We start from the raw sequence: 21847 nt of genomic DNA on the forward strand, positions 1-21847 counted from the left end.
TCAACAAAGAAAATTGACAAGGTTTAGTCAGTCTGAAGTGCTGAATTTTCTAAGCCTGACATCATATGTCTCAACACCACAGGAAGAGAGGAGAGGAACGGGAAGATTTAATTAACCTTCACTCTCCCTTACCACAATTGGCTTGTGTGGGACCATAGACTGAAAATTAGCACACCATGGGAATCTGGAGCCAGGCAGACACTCAGGGTCATTTGCAACAGTGATGGCAACATAAAAAAAAAAATTTAAAAATTAAAAAAAAGAAAATGAAAGAATGAATGAATGAATGAGTAAAAGAGGAGTAAAAAAGGTTCCCTATTTGCTTTAGGAAATAATGTTTTTAATTAACAAAGATAATAAGGGGTGAGACTACAGGGGTGTGTGTTTCCAGCAGTCACTATTACATTATAGACCCACTTTCTCCCTCTTGGCTACAAACAAATAAACAAATAAATGTACCTGCTGTAATTAGTAATAATGTTCTGCCACATCCCTGATATTTTCTTACATTTATTATTATTATTATTATTATTATTATTGAATCTTCTAGCCAATGTTTATTCATTTTAAAGGGGAAATGAATGCTTGTTTGAGATACCCGAACAGGATGCAATTTATCAAATTAACTTCCTACTCTGGGATGTCAAGACCTCATTTAAAAGTCGGTGTGGAGAAGTCTGTTAACACTGAATTTAGAAGCCACATTAGCAGTTGCTGTTTGGATTTTTTAAAGCCATCTATGTTCAGACTGATTTTCTTTCTTTCTTGCTTTCTTTCAGTTTGTGAAGGAACCCATTCAGAACTTTGCTAGATAACCAAAATGTTTAATGTAGTATTAAACATTAAATTGTTGTATGAACTATTAAATTATTGTAAAATATAAAATTATTGAATGAATTTTAATGAGTAAATATTGGTAATGAAAAACAATGATGGTACTGATGAGTATATTGCATTTTGTTTGAAAATATATGTATATATATATATATATATATATATATATATATATATAATAACTGTGTATTATGTAGTCCATTTCCATAACTAAAAACCGTTGTTCTTCTTAACCCTACTGTATAATCTCTTATCTTAAAACACATTTGCACTGATATGTCAACAGCAGCACTGACCTGAATATCATACTGAAATATGTTAATCTCATATAAAATATATGTTTACGCTTTATTTTAAAGTGTCCATGTTACAGTGTAATTATACATTTAAGTAGTAAGCAATATTAATTAACTACGTGTACTTATTATATGGTTTGGGTTAGGTTTACATGCATAATTATGCATAATTTATTGTTATTATAATAGTAAGTACATGTAATGTGTAACAAGGACACCCATAAAATAAAGTGTTTCCAAATATGTATGATACAGGCATTTACAGTATATACACTCTGGTTACACTTCATTTTACAGTGTCCTTGTTACATGTTGCATATGCTTACTATAGTAAAAAGAATAAATTATGCATAATCACATGCAACTAACTTTAAACCAAACCCTCATCCTAACCCTAACCATATAATAAGTATAGTCAATTCAGTACTTAAATGTATTATTATACTTCAATAAAGACACCATAAAATAAAGTGTTAACTAAACACTTTATAAATTTATATTCTTATAAATTATGTGATATCCCATATACTCATTTGTAGAATGTGCTGCCTGGGGTAATCTGTTTCTCTAGCCTTTTAAGGGAACATCCCCAAAAACTGTGCCCTCCACTACCGCCGGCAGGGATGCATCACATTAAGAAAATAATTATTTTGTCCCCCCACAGGCAGGAGGAAGTCACTGCAGCACCTGAGTACAAATGCACAACAGAGCTCACAAAACATCTCACTACTCTCACATCTCTCTTCTCTGTCCCATAGACACCAATGATGTTTACACTGTAACCACTAATAAACAAACAAGGCTGGGAACAGGTGCCACCCTTCATAAAAACTCAATAGAAGCAGGGAAGATATCAGGGGTGGTTACACCTTAGATTTTCATTTGTAATTTCTAGTAAAGTGGAATAAATTCATGCAACACACACACACACACACAAATGTAAATGAACATGACTTTTATCATTTGTTCTAAATTTGAATAAATTTAGTAAAGTTTTATCTAAATAAAACTGTCACTTGTGACCAGAGAGGGTGAGGAGAGACAGGCTCTTATCTCTCTTTCCTCTGGAGTGAATGAGATAGATGAGGTTTCTTCTCTCTCTCTCTTTCTGACATGCATTGCTCTGACACTACATTTGATTTTGCTTGTCTATTAAGCCCTTTTATATTTCTGTATTTTTTCTACTTGATTCTTACTATTTATAGGCTTACTTGAGGTGGAGCATCTTACTTGAGGTGGACTGCATGCATTGACCTACAGCAGGGGTGCCCACACTTTTTTGTGTGGGGATCTACTTTTCAAATGAGAAACTCACCGAGATTTACCAAGTGAGAAATAAATAAATAATAAAATACATATAAAATAAATAGGCCTAAATAAAAAAGCTTATTGGGATGTATCTTTATATTACATTAATTAAATTTTTAATTAAAAAAAAAAAAAAAAAAATATATATATATATATATATATATATATATAATTAAATAATGTTCAATTCTCAGTACCCCCATAGGACTGTGCCTGCATTTACCTAAAGCAGTGGTTCTCAACCTTTTTTACTCCAAGACCCCCTCTTCTCCAAATCAATACTGAAAGCCCAAACTTTTCTGTTCACTAAAACCTTTGTATTTTCATGTATTTTTTTTTTTTTTTAAACAAAGCAAATTCAAGATAGATTTAAATATTCCATGTTTTTTTTTTTGCAAACATACTTAGCAAAAATGTCACGGCAGTCCTCAGATATTCTATTCAACTTGAAAGTATGTAAAAGTATGTATATTCTGAACTCAGCGATCTGAAGGCGGCTCGACGCCACAGTGAATAGTTACTCTGTCAGAACAAGCTGTTTGGAGTGTTTGATGCCCATATACATGAACACCACTGATCCTCACAAACTTCTCCAAAACACGCGAGCATACATTATAAAACACTCGCTGTATTCAACTATGAATATACTGAGCTGTATTCAAGCAGAAATATGATGTTATAGTGATCAGTGCGCCGACAGCGCACATACATGGTTCGTTTATAACGGACACAACACGCGCCTAATGCATGATCCTGTATGTCACTGTAATCATCTTAACCTTGATTACAATCGTCATCCATTAAAATTTTTGGCTACTAGTGTGACACTGGCTTCTTTTATCCAGCCGAGAGCTGCATACAGCTATAGTTAAGTTATATATAAACTATAGTTTGCGCATCATATGGTCATACAGCGGTTATGAGCCGTCATTCAGTCTGTAGCCTATTTCACACAGCACGATGAGAAACGGTTTGCTGCTCCGAAACACAGAATACATAGAGAGGTGGTGCTGTTATTTATTTATATATATTTTTACATTAACATATTAGTCATAACATTAGTGAATATATTATATTTTACTTTTAAGTTATCTCGCACCCCCCGTTTGAGAAACACTGACCTAAAACGCGATCTACCAGCATTGCCTTCGCGATCGACCTATTGGGCACCCCTGACCTACAGTATGTAAGTGTGTAAGAGGGCTACTAAATGATACTAATTAGTGTTTAACTTTCAGCTAAATGATGTTAGCACTAACTTCTGTCACTAATGGTACACTTTAGTTCAATAGTCCACAATTATCTATGGAGAGTCTACATTTGAGTAAAGATAGGTTTGTTGCTTGCCCTCTAGCATAAATGTATTCTGGGAATGTTTATGGTAAATGTGTTAACTAGCAGTGAGTGAAATCTGCACCTCCTGATGTGCTAATGAATTCAGTGGTTTGGCAAGCTTCAACCTCTGCTAATGTATGCATGTCTACCTGTGCGTGACAGGTGAGCAAGTATAGGTAAACAACACATTAAGTCATTAAATAAGCATCTGCAGAAATGTACAATCAACACGTTCTTCTCGTTAAAACATAATCATTATTTTTTTCGTCCCTTTCAAATATGCAATCAAGAATTGAATTGACAATTGAAGATTGAATAGGATCCTCAGACAGGCTATATCCCAACTTTATGAAATGTTTAAATAAATAAATAAAGATTGAGGTCATGACAGAACTACTTTAAAATTTACATAATTTGAAACAATGCACTATTAAAAATAGTATAGTATAGTATAGTGTAATGTAGTGAATTAAACATATTTTTTTTCATTATTGTTTAAAAAAATATATTCACTTCTAAACGGCCTGTTATAAGTTTACCAGTTATCATATTTACATCTGTGTAGATCTGTTTGATTTTGACAGAGGAAAAAAAAGGTTATTTCTCTCACCTATCTCTGCTCCGTCGGGAGGGGAAAGCAGCGTTGCATCCAGCCACAGTACACACATGCATCTCTTTTAGGTGCACATTCTTGTAGTGCAGTTTGACACTGTATGAACTTTTAAAACTTTTTTTGCAGACGTAGCAAATCTTGGGATCAGGACTAGAACAGAGATCACCGTCAGGGGATTGAGAAGAGAATTTTGGTGGGCTTGATCCATAGCTCATAGAGGAGATGAAACTTTCATGTAAGGCAGCCATGCTGGCAGCAGCGGCAGCGGCAGCTGCCATACCCCCATTGTAAAGGCTATATTGACCCATGCAGAACATGTCATAAGTAGGATCATTGATCTCCTCCTTGATTTTGATAACAGGCTGGTGTTGGGAGGGTGGGGAATGGCTTTGTTCCTCCAAATCTTTCCGTAGGTGTCCCTCATCTTCTGCCCCCTGGTGTTCCTTGCCCATGTTTCTGTCTAGGGCAGGCTGATGTAAGTCAGTGTCCATCAGCTCATCACGGTAGAGAATCTTGGATTCAGATGTCTCTGACTCATTTTCAAAATCACGCTCATGATCTTGGTCCTCAGAGGTAAAGCTGTCAATACAGCGCAGGTCGCCATGGCCTCTACTGCCATGACTCCCACTGCACTCTTCTTGGTCAGGATGGAGCATGCCTCTAAGGGCTAGACTGGGACTCATTTCATCGTGTGATGGAGACTGATGTCCACTACCCCCACAGTGATGACTGCTGCTGCTGCTGTTATTGTTGTTGTTGTAGTTGCCATTGACATTGTTATGGATGTTGGATGGCTGATGGTGGTGATGATGACAACTATCTTCATCATCATCATCATCTTTGTCATCATAATCATCTGCCACATCTATTATTTCTTTCTCTATCTTTACTGGCATGCTGGATTTGCGAGGCTTCTTTTTAGGCATAGGGTCGACAGTCACAGAATCTTGAGTAGTAGGAGTTGTAAATAGGCGATGAGAAAACGCTGATGTTTCTGATACATGCATGTTGTGGGAGCTAGCAGTTAACATCTGTTGCTGGTCTGTCAGAGATGTGCTGTTGGTTGTGGTAGGCAAAATTGGACTGGTGGGCAAAGAGACTGGAGGACTAACTAGGTCAGCGGGAGAGAGCAATGTGCGATAAAAAGGTGGTACAGGTTGCACTGGCTGCACAGACTTCAGGGAAGGGAAAACAAGAGGGCTCTGCAGAGGTGACTGTATCATGGGGTCAAGAGGAGGAGTGGCAAAGCTTAGTGGTGGTCGCCCAGGGCTAGTTAGATTGAAGCCACTTTTGGTACTTGATATGACAGGTGTTGCTGTCCCAGAACTGGAGCGAATGAGGTCCTTGTCCCGGTTGTTCCTTAGCATGGGCATATGTAGACGAGGATTGGGATTAGCGCTATGCCGGTTACGACTTCTCAATGAACTAAAGACCATATTGCAGCCTTCAATAGTACATCGGTGCTTAATCTTCAGATGCACAGCATTGTAGTGGATCTTTAGAGTACCCTTATCATAGAAAGTCTTGCCACAGGAGTTGCAGCAGACACGACCCTTACGTGAGGTTGCACCCATACGACGCATGCGATGCATTTTGGAAGAGAAAGAAGAGTGTGTAATGGTTTTCGATTGTTCATTCTTTTCAAAGTGGTGATGGATCTGGTGGTTGTTCAGAGTGCTTGATTGCTGTTGTTGCTGCCCCTGTGGTTGCTGTGTTGGTGTTTGCGGTTGCTGGGACTGCTGTGAAGATGGTGTTGGAGAGATGGGTGAAGCTCTGTTGGGTTCTATCTTAGGTTCAATGGCGTTAGGTAAGGTCCCCATTGTTCCTCGACTGGGGCTCTGACCATTACGAAACGGTGAGAGGGACACTTCAGATTCACTGGTCTCCACTGGCTCGCTCTGATTGGGTAGATTTGGCTCTCGCATTCTGAGACCTGATTGCTCAATGGTCAGTCCATTTGGTGGCAGCCCTAACATGGGGGCTGACACTGGGTTAATGTACTGGAAGGGCAGCAAGAAGGCCAGACTGTTTGGGATGTTCTCAAAATGGTGAATGCTAGAGGGGCTGTTGTTTTCTAGGTGCGACAGAAGGCCAGGACTGCGTGTGCGATTGTTGCTTTCAATAAAAGTCCTGATTCCAGAGTCAGTCTTTGACGAGGGGACTGTGACTGCCTGACCCTCCTTTTCCTGGATTGCCATCAATTCCACAATAGACTTGGTTTCACCGAAGCGCAGAAACTGTTGAAGAGTGATGATCTCCTCTTCCCGAGACATTATAGTCCATCTGTCCAGAACCTTGCCTGCAGCATCCTAGAGGTCATATCAGAGAAAATATTTTTTTTTAAAACAAATATATATATATATATATATGCAGTAGTCAACATTTGAAGTGGATCAAAAAAGTTAATCAAAGTTGTCCTAAGACAAGAACGCATTTTGGTTTTGATCCACTTCAAATGTTGACTAGTGTGTGTATATATATATATATATATATATACACACACACACATAATATCAGCATAGTATCTAGGAAGATACAGGTGATGGGTAGAGTAAGGATAAGGGAATATCACCAGATTTATTAGGCACGATGCAGATCAGTATTGCCTGAGCTTTATGTTAATTGGAGTTTAGAGGACGCATGTCTCAAACTAGATTAAATATTAATGAAGGCATACTTTATCAAGAAGATGATGTCAACTAAAATGTGTTTGTTAACTTATATTTGCCTTCAGGCACAAAAGTGCCATGGGATGTGGGAAGTTTCCATCTTGAGAGAGCGGTATTGCTCCAGGAGCAAAAATAAGCAACATTTCCAAGGAGCTTGTATTCGGTCAGCATTCTAAGTAATGGTATTATTAACCATTGAAAAAATAAAACAGTTTGAGTTTTACACACTTGCCCACTGCCAGACGCTGAGATATGGCAAGAGATTCTGGGAATGGAATCTTGGCAGCATCTTTTAGTGTTGTGGTCAGGCTTATAACTTTGATACATAAAATTTGTGAATTAGTGTTCCTCTCTCTGGTACCTGCATTATTTGAAGTATGTTTCCTGACATTACTGTACTTCCTAGACCCTATTGATACGCAAAAATAAGAATAATTAATTTGAAAATGAATCAACTGTTATATATTGTCTTACCACTGGAATTGTCTTCATGTGACTAAATAGGCTTTTAAAGTCATGTAAAGTAACAGGCATAACCTTTCTTATACTATTTATAAACTGTATATAAATGTTCATTGGCATTTGCCACAGGCTTTGATGCCAAAAGTGTGCCACTCTGCTATTGCTACCATGAGAGTTTATGAATGGCACTTCCAGTTTAAGGGGATAGAAGATTATTTTGCTCTTCTCATATATGATCTAGTTTACCCTTGACACAGAACAAGGCAACATCAAGAGAGCAATGGTTGTTCTGATGACAATTCGAGATGACACAAGGCAAGGCTTTGTCTGCCCTAGCCTGCTAGGTTCTATGAATGATAAATGGTTACTCTGGATTTTAAAAGCTGTAAAAATCAACAGCACAAAGCACAAAGGGCCTTTAAGGCGCAGACAGTGAATAAATGTTTAAAGAGAGTGGGAGAGTTAGAGAATGAGAGAAAGTGAAGAAAAGAGAAGATAGTAAGAGAGAACGAGAGGTGGGAATACAGAATGGTTTCACAACAGCATGGCCTCAGAAATTTAAGCAAGATAAATTCTTCAGAGACAGCACATCAATAGTCACTGGGGTATTTGTTGTTAAATATACATTAAAAACATTTTACACTTTCATTCCGTGTTTGAGTATGAGTTTAGCCTGGAGGTAAGACTTTAAATTTCAGCCTCAACAATATTATTTTATATGGCACAGTGGTTTGAACTCCTGTATTTCAATTTGGTGTAAGTAAAAGGGGGAAAAAAAGCAAATTACAAAGTGAATTTTTAAATAGTATTAAAAATGCTTTAAAAAAAAAAAAAAATACTGTGGAATGTTAAAGCAGTTCTCTCCTTCTGTTCTTTCTGTCATTTTCTTACTTCTGGATGTTCATTACCTTCCTTCAGTCTTTATATTTCTATAATACATGTCAAGTCTGCTAAAGAACCATTGCATCAGGAAAACATCTATTTGTGTACATCTAATAAACATGTTTTAAAAAATAGATTTACATACACTCTGAAAATGTTAGATACATTTTAGAGATGTATTGCAAATGAGCAAATGCTCTAGGAAATGGACAAATCAAAAGATGTCTGTATGATGTATGTGTGATATATCTGTACTAATTATTACTGAATCAAGTATGAAATATTTCCCATGGGCAGGATGTACCATCTTTGTAAATACACGAATGGACATGAATGAAAATAGATTAGGGCTTTCAAGCTATTAAAATGTCTTATAATTTTTATTTGTTTTTTTCTGTCATCATTTACTTACCCTCATGTCTTTTCAAACCTTTATGACTTTCTTTCTTCTGTGGAACATAACTAAGATAACTTGAGATATGTCTCAGTATTTGTTTTAAATTTAATTCAATTAATCGATTGATCGATCGATCGATTGACTGATTGATTGATCGATTCATTCATTCATTCATTCATACATACAATGGAAATCAATGGTAACCAAAACAGTTTACCAGCATTCTTCAAAATATATTATTTTCTATTCTACAAAAGAAATAAAGTCATACAGGTTTGTAATGACATGGGGGTGAATAAATGATTGCAGAATTTTTGCCCCAATATTTTGAATTTCTAGGGGCATTATAACTGCATTCAATATGCCACATCATACAGTGAGTTATTGCCCTGCATCACTTGATGTAGTTGTTTAGACTTTAAATATGCAGTTTGTTAATAAAGATAATACCTATTCTAAAATTTGCTTTGACATTTTCGGAGATGTGAGCTCCAGCGCTTCAGCAGCTGTTCAGTGGTCATGAACCCACTGTGAATAACCTTACCTCATTCAGATCTTCTGGAATTTGCTGCTGGCTCTGATGTCTCTATAGTCGTTAAACATGAGCTATAATTTGTTTTTGGTAAATCTAAAGGTCAAGTTTTGGTCTCATTTATCTATTATTTATTCCAAGGCCAACTTTATCGTAACTTTATATTTTTATATAACTTTAATGCTGTATCAGAGTGCTGCCTTTGTACTTTTGACTAAATTGCTTAGCAGCTTTCATGATCGTCAAAAATCGCTGCCCTCACTATACTATATATATATATATATATATAATATAGTGAGGGCAGCGATTTTTGACAGATATATTAGCCTACCATTTGTATTGCCATAGTTTAACTACAAAAATCAAACTATAGTTAAGTCACTACAGTGTGAGTCACATTACAGTCCCGGATCCAGTGTCTAATACAATAAAGTTTTTTTTTGTGACCATCAATCAGGACTTAAAAACAAGTAGAATAGCCAGCATTTATTGTCATTTTTGCATATTTGTATGTTTATTTGGTTTGTTTTATTTAGCTTTAATGTATACTTCCCTTATTACTATTTACTATGTACTTAGTATTTACACTTAAGCCTTTCACTGGTGAGTTTAAAATATTCTAGCTGTCCCCCCAAAGTGAGTTTTTTTTAAGGCAACCCTTATTTTAGAACGTTTCCCCTTATTGTTTCCATTGTAACGTGTCACGCTTGTCAAGTGACACACCGCAGCCACAAAACACTGTATGACAGATGTATCGCTTTCATTTAGTTTTTTATTGAAAATATTCACAAACTTGCTTACCATGTCATCAACTATCTGATATTCAGATTCACAAATATGTGTAAGTCAGTACATTTTGTCATTTAAAAACCTTTATGATCTTGATCGTTATCTATAACGTGAGATGGGAGCCGCCATGTTTGTTCACACTGCAGTTCAGAGAGTCTTTCAGTTGGATTTACAGCACGTGAATTAAACAATTTCTCCCGAAATACATGTAAGTAAGTGGCCCGTGAACTGGGAGAAGAATAGAGTGAACTTTATAGTTACTTACGCTATGTTTATCTGATATGAATAACATCGGCACATTATATTTGAATGGATTATTATTGCTGCTTCCATAGACATCCGTGTGTATTTTACAAACAGTAAAACAGTTACACTAGTGGGGCCCATTTTCATTATCTTGCTTGGGGCCCCACAACTCTACGTGCCGGCACTGTCAACATCACCTTGTAAGATGCAATCAACAAATGGACTGAGCAACGTTGTTTTCGGAAATCACCCTTAACAGATGAAAGAATACTACGACAAAGATATTGATTTCCTCAGTAGATATTCAAACTAATGTTTTATTGTGAATATGAGATTGAGCTGAAGAATGAATGCTGTTTCAGATGCAGGTAATCACAAACGCACATCTCTCTCTTATAACACTCTACATAATTCAGTAAGCTTTTAATACAGTAATACAATAAGCTTTCAATGAAGCAACTTTACGTTTCTTCATTATTAGTTCTAAAGTGACATTTTTAAATTCGTAATAGAGGCCTGGGCACAGCTGTTGGATTTAAGGTGTTGGATTTAAGTCCATGGTGGAAGGAAGTAGCTCTGCATACAAAAAATTTTTAAGACACACATAGCTGTTTCTTATTTATTCACACACTTGTACCATCGAACTGTTGTATAAACACAATATCACACTCATAGTCATGCAGTATTGCTCTATATCAGCATGGCTGTGATTACCTACAGCACTCAGCCTGTGGCCTTGTGTCTACCTCGTGAAAACCAAAAACTGCCTGATCTTAATTACTGATCACAGGATTGTTTATAACACAGTTCTCTATCTCTTCTCACACAAGGACACCACTTTCAGTGTAGTGTACGCTATTAGGCCTGGGGGGAGATATTAAATGCCCCACAATGTTACATGTTGCATCTCTGAAATATTATCCTAGCTCATAACGATAGTTAGTGATTGGTTCAATTGGTGGTGTTGGTACAAGTAACAAGCTTAACTACAATAATACAAAAGTAGTTGTTGTTTACTAACTGACTTGTTACAGAATCTCACAATACATCATCAGAAAAGCCTAAGAGCATCCAGAATACATTTATTTTCAAACAGTGCCATTTGCATTTGCAAGTTCAGCAAGAATGACCTTTGTTTGGACTGCTGCCACTATTCAGCACTGCGATTTTCAAACAAATGTGACATGGCCAAGTATCACTTTTGAGTTTATCTATTTTTATTTATTTATTTATTCACATTTTTCAATCAGAGTATAAAGTAAGAGAAGACACTGGACTGTAATGTTTACCAAATGGAGTTGGTTAGAAACACCGGGGCCAGCCAGCTATCCTGATACAGGTCACAGACAGTACTTTTGGAGGGCCAGTGTAAGAGGGGCTATGCAAACACACCCATCTACAGTTCCAGAGACATTTGGACCCAAGAAAACTAAAGCTAAAGCCACACTCAAACACAAAGAAAAACTCAATATTGTTTGAAAAGGGGGATGTTGTCTAGAGTTCTGCTTGGAGACAAACATCATGTGCTTTTGGTTACATTTTAGAACTTTTCATTGCTGTGATAGCTCTTTCCCATACCTGTATCCTACTGAGTATTCAGTTCTTTATTCAAGAAATATTACACTGTATGGAAACTAAAACTAAAGAAGGTGAAGAGGAGGCAACATTTAGATTGACTGGTCCGAAAAAATATTAGTATGTCTGCCCACAAATCAGCCTCAGGTCTTTAGCCAACTCCCTTGCATTATTCAGGCAACAAACCTGCCATTAGAAGCACTTTTACACCAAGGCACTCATCTCCCAATTAGCTTAATGTTGCTTCTATCTATGCATTCACACTCAAATGAAATCTCATTAGAACCCCTCCATCCCCCGCCCCCCCCTAAAGCTGTGATGGATTACACTGTCATTACACATCCCTGACTCCTTTACATAATGTGGCTGAACACTGTTTGTGAGGTTAAAGACAATTACTTAATAATTATAGCATTAAGTCACGGGTCTCATCTATCCATGGGGCAGTCAGCAAATGCTGCAAATGTATCAACTGTGATCTGTGATGGCTGTATTTATCTCACTGCTGCTGGTGTCACTTACTGCAACCCAATAATGATGCTGGAGGCTTGAGCTTTGTAAATGGTCTCTGAGGACAAGCAAAAGATGGACACATATTCGCCATTCCAATGTTGTAAGCATACAAATGCAGTAAATTATGCAGTTATTATCCCAGTCTTGTGTTAAAGGCTGAAGATTAAGCCACTAAATAAAGTCCTTATAACAATCATCACTTATCATAGTCATGGGATCATTAAGCTCTAAGAAATATACTACAGTGGGTACAGAGTAAAAACAGGTAAATACACCGATCATGAACCATGCATAGCACTCTACCTTTTTTATATTAGTATTAATATACTTTAAAATTTGCTTCTTTCTTCTTCTTATTATTATTATTATGATTTTGATCAAAATATTTTTGAGTATCACAGTATCACATTTATAACATTTGCTTCTTCCTACCTAATATTGAACTAACATTTCTAAAACATCTAATTCACCATGGACAATTGGTCTGGGAACCACATTGATCCAGTAACTCCCAGTGGACACAACAGAAATTCACTATTGATCAAGGGGTAGCTATCATATGCCAGAACCAAAAATCCCTTCCATCCCCTGTGTTCAGTACTTCAAGGGAGGTTAAGCAGAGGTTTCCCTGTGATCTTAGAAGGTCTTGGACCTATGAATTGCTCAGTATTCTACTTTCTGACCTTTTTATTTTAAGCAATGAATAATTGAGTAGGGAAGTGGCAAAAAAAGGGGGTGGAGGCTCAGTCAAAGCCCAGTGCCTGGAGCCATGACATCAGAGGGAGAGCTCACAAGAGTCTTGTGTAACTCTCATTGGTCAAATAGCGCCTAATGATTATCATAGGGCCCTCTATTCTTAGAAGGTCTAATGTGATCATGCAATGTTATATGATTTCTATAGCAAACCATAGTGTTCAGTTGTGCATAAATGCGTAAAGGCACAAGGTATCAGTGATGCACATCATTTATCTACCATTGTGCTGGATGACACATATGAAGCAAATGTGGAAAAAGTACAAATTCAGACCTCCTGGCTAAATGATAATCATAAATGACTGCTCATGATCTCTGTGAAAATTGGTACACACTGACCAAGCTGACGAAACCTTCAGCATCCAAATGAAGTGTTGCCTATTATACATGAGCACACATGGCCCACTGTGAACATTCATATGTTCTATAATTTGGAACAGGTCTACTCTAATTGCATTGCCTTGCATTGTCTCTATGCAGAACACAGGCCAAAAATATATATGCCATGTATACACAATAATTGTGAGGATTTTGAATTTTCAGACATTTTTGCTAAAGTTTAAAAAAAAAAAAAAAAAATATCAATAATAATAATCATAATAATAATAAAAATCAGACATCTACAAAAAAAAAAAAAAAAAGTTGGTACAGGGAACAAGCTTATCTGCAATAATCCAAAAGTAGGTGTTGTTTAAAGACTTACTTGTTATCTCACAATGAATCATCAGAGCAGCCAGGACAGTTATTTTCCAACATTTCCATTTGCATTTGCAAGTTCAGCAACAATGACCTTTCACTGTTTGAACCGCTGCCACTATTCAGCACTTTTCAAGTGTGAATAGTGGCAGTGCTTTTCAAACAAATGTGACATGACCAAATATCACTTATGAGTTTATCTCATTGATTCACCTTTTCAATCAGAGTATAAAGCTAGAGAAGGTATTGACAAAGTGCAAAATTCAAAATGTAAAAATAATGTGTGCCTTATGTACAAAGGTAGCTAAGTGTGAAAGAAACTGAGGATAATTATTTTATTTCGTACGAGATTCCATGCGTAGCATCTAATCTAATCTAATCTAATCTAATCTAATCTAATCTAATCTAATATATATATATATATATATATATATATATATATGTGTGTGTGTGTGTGTGTGTGTGTTTGGAATCTGAGCTTCCACCCCAAAATAAAAATTTTGTCATTAATTACTCACCCTGGAGAATATCCACAAAATTTTAATTTTGGGTTGGAGTAACCCTTTAAACCCTTGTGAGCTTAAACCATTGTCAATACTCTTACTGTTAGAAAGAGTACAAATTGGAAATTGTGGTTTTGTCATTGGAATGAATCTGTGTTAAAATTTGAGTGATCTGCATCACTGTCATTTTGACTTTAATACAAGTCAGTGCTGATGTGGGGCAACACTTAGGTGCAGAGGGACTGAGGGAAAAGAATCGGTTCCAATTAATTGAAGAGGATTTCTGTGATCTCCCTCTGTGAGGGAATGGAATGGATTTGCTGATCTGGGAAGCAGATGTTAGGTGGACATGGAGTTCTTTAGGGGGAACAGTGGGAGTGCATGAGAAATGTCCTGTCTGAGGGTCTTTGGTGCAGCAGTGTCTTTTTTATATTATTTTATATCATAACTTATTTCTTTCACTCCAGTGATTGCTTGCTAATGCCTGAAAAAGGTATAACATATGCTCACAATTTGCTTCTTGGCTGTCGTGTATTGTATCAGTGTGATACTGGGATGTGTTTTACATTACTGTTATCATTTAGAGTAATGCTTACACCTCTTACTCGAAAGCTATTATATTGTTGTTATTAAAATAAGTCAAAGAGCAACCTTCAAAAGATTAGCTCAGCTGGAAAGAGAACAGATGAAAACATGAAGAGAAGATATGTATGTGTTGTTCTTTCTTCTTGCTTTAGACAAAATCTATGCCTTTTTGGTTGCAAGTCAAACAAAACAAATTTATATTCCCTCTCTGATCCTAATTTGACTGTGAGGTAAGCCACGTGTTTTACATTTGGTGGCTTAAGAATCTGTAGCACTCTCTCTCTTTCAAACACACACACACACACACACACACACACAAACCATTAGAGAGGTTATATACAAACTGACGCTGCCACAGCCCATGCAGGAGAAGAGAATAAGCTAATGGACTCTTTGCCTAATGTGATAAGAGCCATTATTGACATGCTGCCAGGAAGATGCAAGACCATTAGCTCAGAGGTGGCTTTTCCATTCCCTTGTCTGCTTCAGCAGCATCTCTTGAGGTATTCCTGTCCGCAGGCCTCTCGAGATAGAGCTCACAGACCCAGAGCAAACACAGCTTGACTGTCACCAGCAGCATTATTTACTGCTGACATACACATACAAATGCATTTGAGAATGAATGGAAAAAATGTGGAAGGGGCAGGGGTTCAACCAAACAGACCCATTAAACATGGATCTTTGTATATGTCAGTAATTTAGTTAAGCAGATCTCTGGAAGGATGAATATTACCACCAGTGCTGTGTGGGTAGGGATCAAAAGAATAACCAGAAGTTGTGTTAGGGTTTTGGGAAGACATAGGTCTAGAAACAGCCCTATCTACTTTTGCTTCCAGACATTATTATACTGTAATTACTTCCTCTGAAAATAAACATAATTAACATCATATATTGCTGCATCTATCTGTCTGTCTGTCTATAACTCGTGACTGCCAGCACAGAAACGCAGTTGTTCAACCCTATCCACTGTGAACCACCAAACAAGAAAAAGACCAGACTTCTGGGGTAGAAATAGAAATTAATTAAATTACCATGCTTTATCATTAATAATAATAATAATAATCATAATATATATTATTATAGCTGGAAGCAGCGATTACTGGGGTTCAAGTGCTTTAAGGCCTTTATGGCTTCTATGCTGTTAGGGTCTAGGCCAGGGGTTCTCAAAGTCTACATCCAAATCTTAATTTGCATTAATGTCAAAGGTCCGGAACAATTGGTAATTACAAAGCTTGTTTTTAATTAACATGCATAACAAATCAACACTAATTAAAAAAATAAAGCGCCTTTTGCATTCAAAATACATTAATAATTAAAGCTGCAAGCTGGGTTGAAATGGCCTTCGCACCCAGGCTCACCGCCACGCGGTGGCTTTAGGAAAACTGCGAATGGTGAGGAATATGCATTTAAGGTGGTAAATATAGGAGGAATATGTCAAAGTCATTTACACGTGCCAAACTTCCAGATGCCATCTGGTGGCGCTAAGGCCATAACTGAGTATTGGCATGACGATGTCTTCATGCCAGGACTTTTATCAAACATATGAATTTCAGGGCAGATCAGACACCGCATGTTTAAGTTAGTGACAAAAACAAGTCATTTCCTGTTGCCAGCAGGTGGCACTGTGATTATAACTGAAAATTTCCCTTAAGATGTGTTAAGGCCAGGACTCTTATCAAACATGCTAAGTTCGGGGCAGATCGGACATTGCATGTTTAAGTTAGTGTTAATCAAGTCATTTCCTGTTGCCAGCAGGTGATTGTAATGGAATAGTTGGCTTTAGATATGTTCACGTCAGGACTCTTATCGGATGTGTGAAGTTTGGGGCAGATCGGACATTGCATGCATGAGTTACAACAACGTCCTTTTTCATGGTATAACTAGCATGCTTTAGCACTTAGTAAGTGTTGCTAGCATGTTTGAGCATGTTTCTAGCATGTTTAGCACTCAATGGCTTATTTTAGTGTGTTGCTTATAGGCCATCACAGTGTCACTTCCTGTTGCCAGTAGATGGCACTATGACTGTTAACAGAATATAGGCATATAGATGTCTTGAGGCCAGGACTCAAACATATTCATCATATTCAAACATATTAAGTTTGGGGCAGATTTGACATTGCATGCCTGAGTTACAGCAACTTCCTGTTTCACTGTATTAATAGCATGCTTTAGCAAATTAGCTAAGTGTTGCTAGCATGATTTAGCATTTTCTAGCATGTTGCTAGCCTATTTAACACTTGCTGACACTTTTTTATATGTTGCTAGGAGTCCATATCAGTGTTAAACATGTAACTTCCTTTTGCCAGCAGGTGGCGCTATGATTATGGTCAACTAAATATGGGCATGGACGTGTTCAGGACAGAACTCCTATCAAACGTGTGAAGTTTGGGGCAGATTTGACACTGCATGCCTGAGTTATGCCGAGTTCACACTGCACGATTTTCAAACTCGTCGGATCGCTGTTGTTTTCACACTGCGTGACTATCTGGGGTAGCATTCAGTCGCTGCTGTGTTCACATTGCACGATGGATCGGCGACAGGGGCTTTCACATTGCACGATTTCACAATAGGAAGAATCGCCGACAACTCTGTCTGATCCACAAACCACTTTCACAACAAAACACACGCGAGAAGTGATAAGGAAATAACGCAAGAACCTGCGCGTGTCAGCCCGTTGTTCTCGAGGGAGACTGGAAGTATTAAAAAAATATAGCCCGCAAATTGTCTGTGCGCTGATTTCCAGCTAAAAAAAAGAAAAACAGATTATGCAGGAGGGAGATGCAGGGAACATGGATTGTGTTCTGCAAAGAGTGGTAAATAATAATTTTGCAGTAACTGTTATGCTGATGTTGCGGCTGGTCAAGCGTTTGTGCTTGTTTCTGTATGATATAATTGTACATATTAAAATACTGATATGGTCTATAACTCACCGAACTTCCCTCTGCCCTGTATCTTTGTCTCTCATTGGCTGAAGGTCTTCGTGATGTAGTTTTCAGTCAGAAATCATTGCACACAGCGTGATTGTGAATCGCCGACAGCTCCAGATATTTAGCATGCCAAAAATTTCGCGGGCGTCGGCGACGTGTCGGCGATTCTCTCAGATCGCGTCTTTGATAATTCACACTGCGCGATCAGGTGGCACTATGACTATAACTGAATATGGGCATGGACATGTGTTCAGGAAACGACTGTTTTGTGAATTTTTGAGCATGTTTAGGCCCTCAACAATGTGATTCATTCTGAAGAAGAAGAAGAAAAATTAAAGCTGCAAGCAGCGTTGAAAGGGCCCTCGCACCCAGGCTTCCGCCACTGGGTGGCTTTAGGAAAACGGTGAAGAGTGGGCAATATGCATTTAAAGACGTAAATATAGGAGGAATATATCAAAGTCATTTATATGTGCCAAACTTCCTGCTGCCAGCTGGTGGCGCTATGACTATAACTGAATATTGGCATGTAGATGTTTTCAGGTCAGGACTTTTATCAAACGTGAAGTTTGGTGCAGATTGGACATTGTATGTCTTAGTGTAAAACATGACATTTCCTGTTGCCAACAGGTAGCGCTATAACTATAACTGCATATTGTCATGTAGATGTCTTCAGGCCAGGACTCTGAACAAACACGTGAAGTTTGGGGCAGATCAGACATTGCACATTTAAGTTAGTGTAAAACAAAACATTTTCTGTTGCCAGCAGGTGAAGCTATGATTGTAACTGATTATGGGCCTTTAGATGTGTTCAGGCCAGGACGCCTATCGAACTTGTGAAGTTTGGGGCAGATCGGACATTGTATGGCTGAGTTGCAACAACAACTTTTTCCATGGCAAACCATCAAACTTTGTCAGGCCGCCAAAGACACGCCTTTTACCGAAAACTCAAGATCTTTGCAATTTAACATAACTAAGGCGTTTAGATTAGACTGACCAATTATAATGTTGATGTCATTAAATCTGTAGGAGGAGTGTGTTACAACGTGTTACACTTCCCGTTGCCATTGCCAGCAGGTGGCACTATAACTATAACTGAATATGGAAATGTAGATCTTTTCAGGTCAGGAGTCTTATCAACCATGTGAAGTTTGAGGCAGATCAGTCGATCAGATATGGCTGAGTTATAACAACTTCCCGTTTCATGGCGAAACATCAAAATTTGTTGAAATTTTATAGGTTGCGCTATTGAGCCATTTTGCCACACCCACTTCTGAAACCCATATCAGATGTACATTTTGCTACTTCTGGCGTGTGTGCAAAGTTTCATGAGTTTTCAAGCATGTTTAGGCCCTCAAAAATGCTCATTTTGGAGAAGAAGAAGAAACAAATGAGCAAAATATGGTCCTTGCACCATCGGTGCTTGGGCCCTAATACTAAGAAACAGAGCAATTCCAATAGGGTTTTCACACTGAAGTACTCGGGCCCTTACAAGTGCAAAAGTGGCAAAACAATTAATTTAACCCCTGGGGTCGAAGCCCGCACCAGTGCTTTTCAGATTCAAACATCCATTTATTTGCATTTATTTGATCCAACATACATAAAGTTGTATTTGCTAAAGCAGCAATATTGTGAAATATTGCTTGGAGCCAGTATATATAGAAATTAAAACTTTTATTTAGCACACAAGTGATGATAAAGACATTTATCATGTTACAAACGATGCTGTTCTTCTGAACATCTGAAAAAAAAACAACAACATAATTTTCAACATAATAATAATAATAATAATAATAACAATAATAATAATAATAATAATAAATGCAAAGGAGATGTGTTGCACTGTGTGAGGCAAATGGTGGTCACACCAGATACTGACTGGTTTTCAGACCCCCCCCAATACAGTAAAACTGCACATTTTAGAGTGGCCTTTTATTGTGGCCAGCCTAAGGCACACCTGTACAATAATCATGCTGTCTAATCAGCATCTTGATATACCACACCTGTGAGGTGAATGGATTATCTCGGCAAAGGAGAAGTGCTCACTAACACAGATTTAGGCAGATTTGTGAACAATATTTGAGAGAAATAGGCCTTTTGTGTACATAGAAAAAGTCTTAGATCTTTGAGTTCAGCTCATGAAAAATGGGGGCAAAAACAAAAGTGTTGCGTTTATAATTTTGTTCAGTGTAAATGTTGCTAGTGCTGCCAGTTTGTGCTGATTACAGTGTTATTAGACTTTAGCCATTTATATGTTTATAAGCAACTGAAAAAAGCACAAATGTCAGGGCATGTCAAAACTTCTCTGGGCCTCCAAAACACCCTCAGACCCCAGAGGGTTAAGTGTTAGCAATAGAGGTCAACCGATCTGCCCAATGCCATTGCCGATATGTACAAATCAGGGCAGCTGATGGGCAATATATGATGCCAATATGTTTGGTCGATTTTCCTTTTCCCCCTTTATCTCATAAAAGAGAGTATGAGTAAATGTTTATTGCAGGGAACAAAGTAGAAATAGTAGTAGTAGTAGCCTAATTCATAGTAATAACGCATGGCTCAAAACATAAGCACCTTCTCAAAACAGTTCTGAAGCTTTTTGTTTATGTTTGTTAACAGACACCTGTGTTTCCCACAGACTTGCAAATGCAAATTCATTCTCTGCCAGCAGGAGGTCCTTTTGGAGTGGGAGATATAGCGGTTTCCCCAGTAACGGCTGTAAATAAAATAAGTGCTTCGCTCACAAACACTACTTTATCAGGCATTACAGTAAAGATGAAATGAAGTTGGTTGGACTGTTGGTTCTTTTCAAAAATACATTCATATAAAAACATCCGTGCCGCATTTTGATTTTGAAACGTGCAGTGCTCATGTTTATTCAACACAGCCTTAGTAGAAGCCTTTTGGGAAATCTATTTGAGGAGGTCAGGTGGTTTGAAGTGCTGTTCTAAGGCCATCCTGAAATGTATGTCTGATACTAAAACACATCCATGATGGAGAATACGTTCACAAACAAAAATGAAATGGTTAAAGTGTAATATTAATACTCATGCTCATTAAACATGCTAATACTCATTAAACATGCTCTCTCTCTCTCTCTCTCTCTCTCACACACACACACACACACACACACTTTTGTTGTGAATATAGATATTTGAAATAAATGACAGGTAACAAATGCTTGCTCCAAGTCTTCTCTTTATATGTCTTTTATAATTTTCAGGCTTAAAAAAAATTATATATATATATATATATATATCACAGTTGTGATAAATGGTTCAAAAACTCCTGGCTAATCATTAGCATCAGTATAAAGTCTTCTCTTTATATGTCTTTTATAATTTTCAAGCTTCACTGTAATCATAATGTGGCATAATTGTAAAATCTGATTTCTCAATGCAAATTAATATTTAAACTAAGACAAAATGTGATTTTAAATGTTACAACAGTGATATTTTTTAAATATTTTTATTGATGCCTAAATATGAATCCAAAAGCAAAGCCTGTGAAAAGTACTATATTAGTAACTAGAATAAGTGGGCATCTGCTGCCACCTATAAATGCAATTTCAGGGGTTTTACCATAGAAATATAGTGTTTTTAACCTTTATAATATTTATAGTGCCATTTTTGGCAACACTTTCTTTTGATAGTCCACTTTAGACATTCTACTAACAGTAAGTAACTTTGCAACTACATGTCAAATTGCAGTCATTAGAGTATTAGTAGATTGTCTGCTTAATATCTTCTAACACTTTACTTTGATGGGCCCTCAACATACAACATACTGACTATAAGAATCTTTGCAAGTATATATCAACTTATTTGACTAACCCTAATCTAACAGTCCACTCTGAGAGTTAGTAGACATGTAGTTGCAAATTAATGAGAATTAAGTTGACATGTAGTTGCTAAATTATGTATAATTAGTAGAATGTC

General features: G+C 37.2%; 1 protein-coding gene across 5 annotated transcripts in view; it reads right to left on the reverse strand.

The window, feature by feature from the left end:
• The window catches only part of bnc2 (basonuclin zinc finger protein 2), a 205055-nt gene that overhangs the window by 6356 nt on the left and 176852 nt on the right, over positions 1-21847 (reverse strand). For all 5 annotated transcript variants that reach the window (XM_058792547.1, XM_058792563.1, XM_058792555.1 and 2 more), the window contains one exon: positions 4384-6695. In XM_058792547.1, coding sequence (XP_058648530.1) covers positions 4384-6695 — 2312 coding nt within the window. The remainder of the gene's footprint in view (positions 1-4383; positions 6696-21847) is intronic.

This window comes from Onychostoma macrolepis, chromosome 01 (assembly GCF_012432095.1).
Source record: "Onychostoma macrolepis isolate SWU-2019 chromosome 01, ASM1243209v1, whole genome shotgun sequence".
NCBI classification, from domain to species: Eukaryota; Metazoa; Chordata; class Actinopteri; order Cypriniformes; family Cyprinidae; genus Onychostoma; species Onychostoma macrolepis.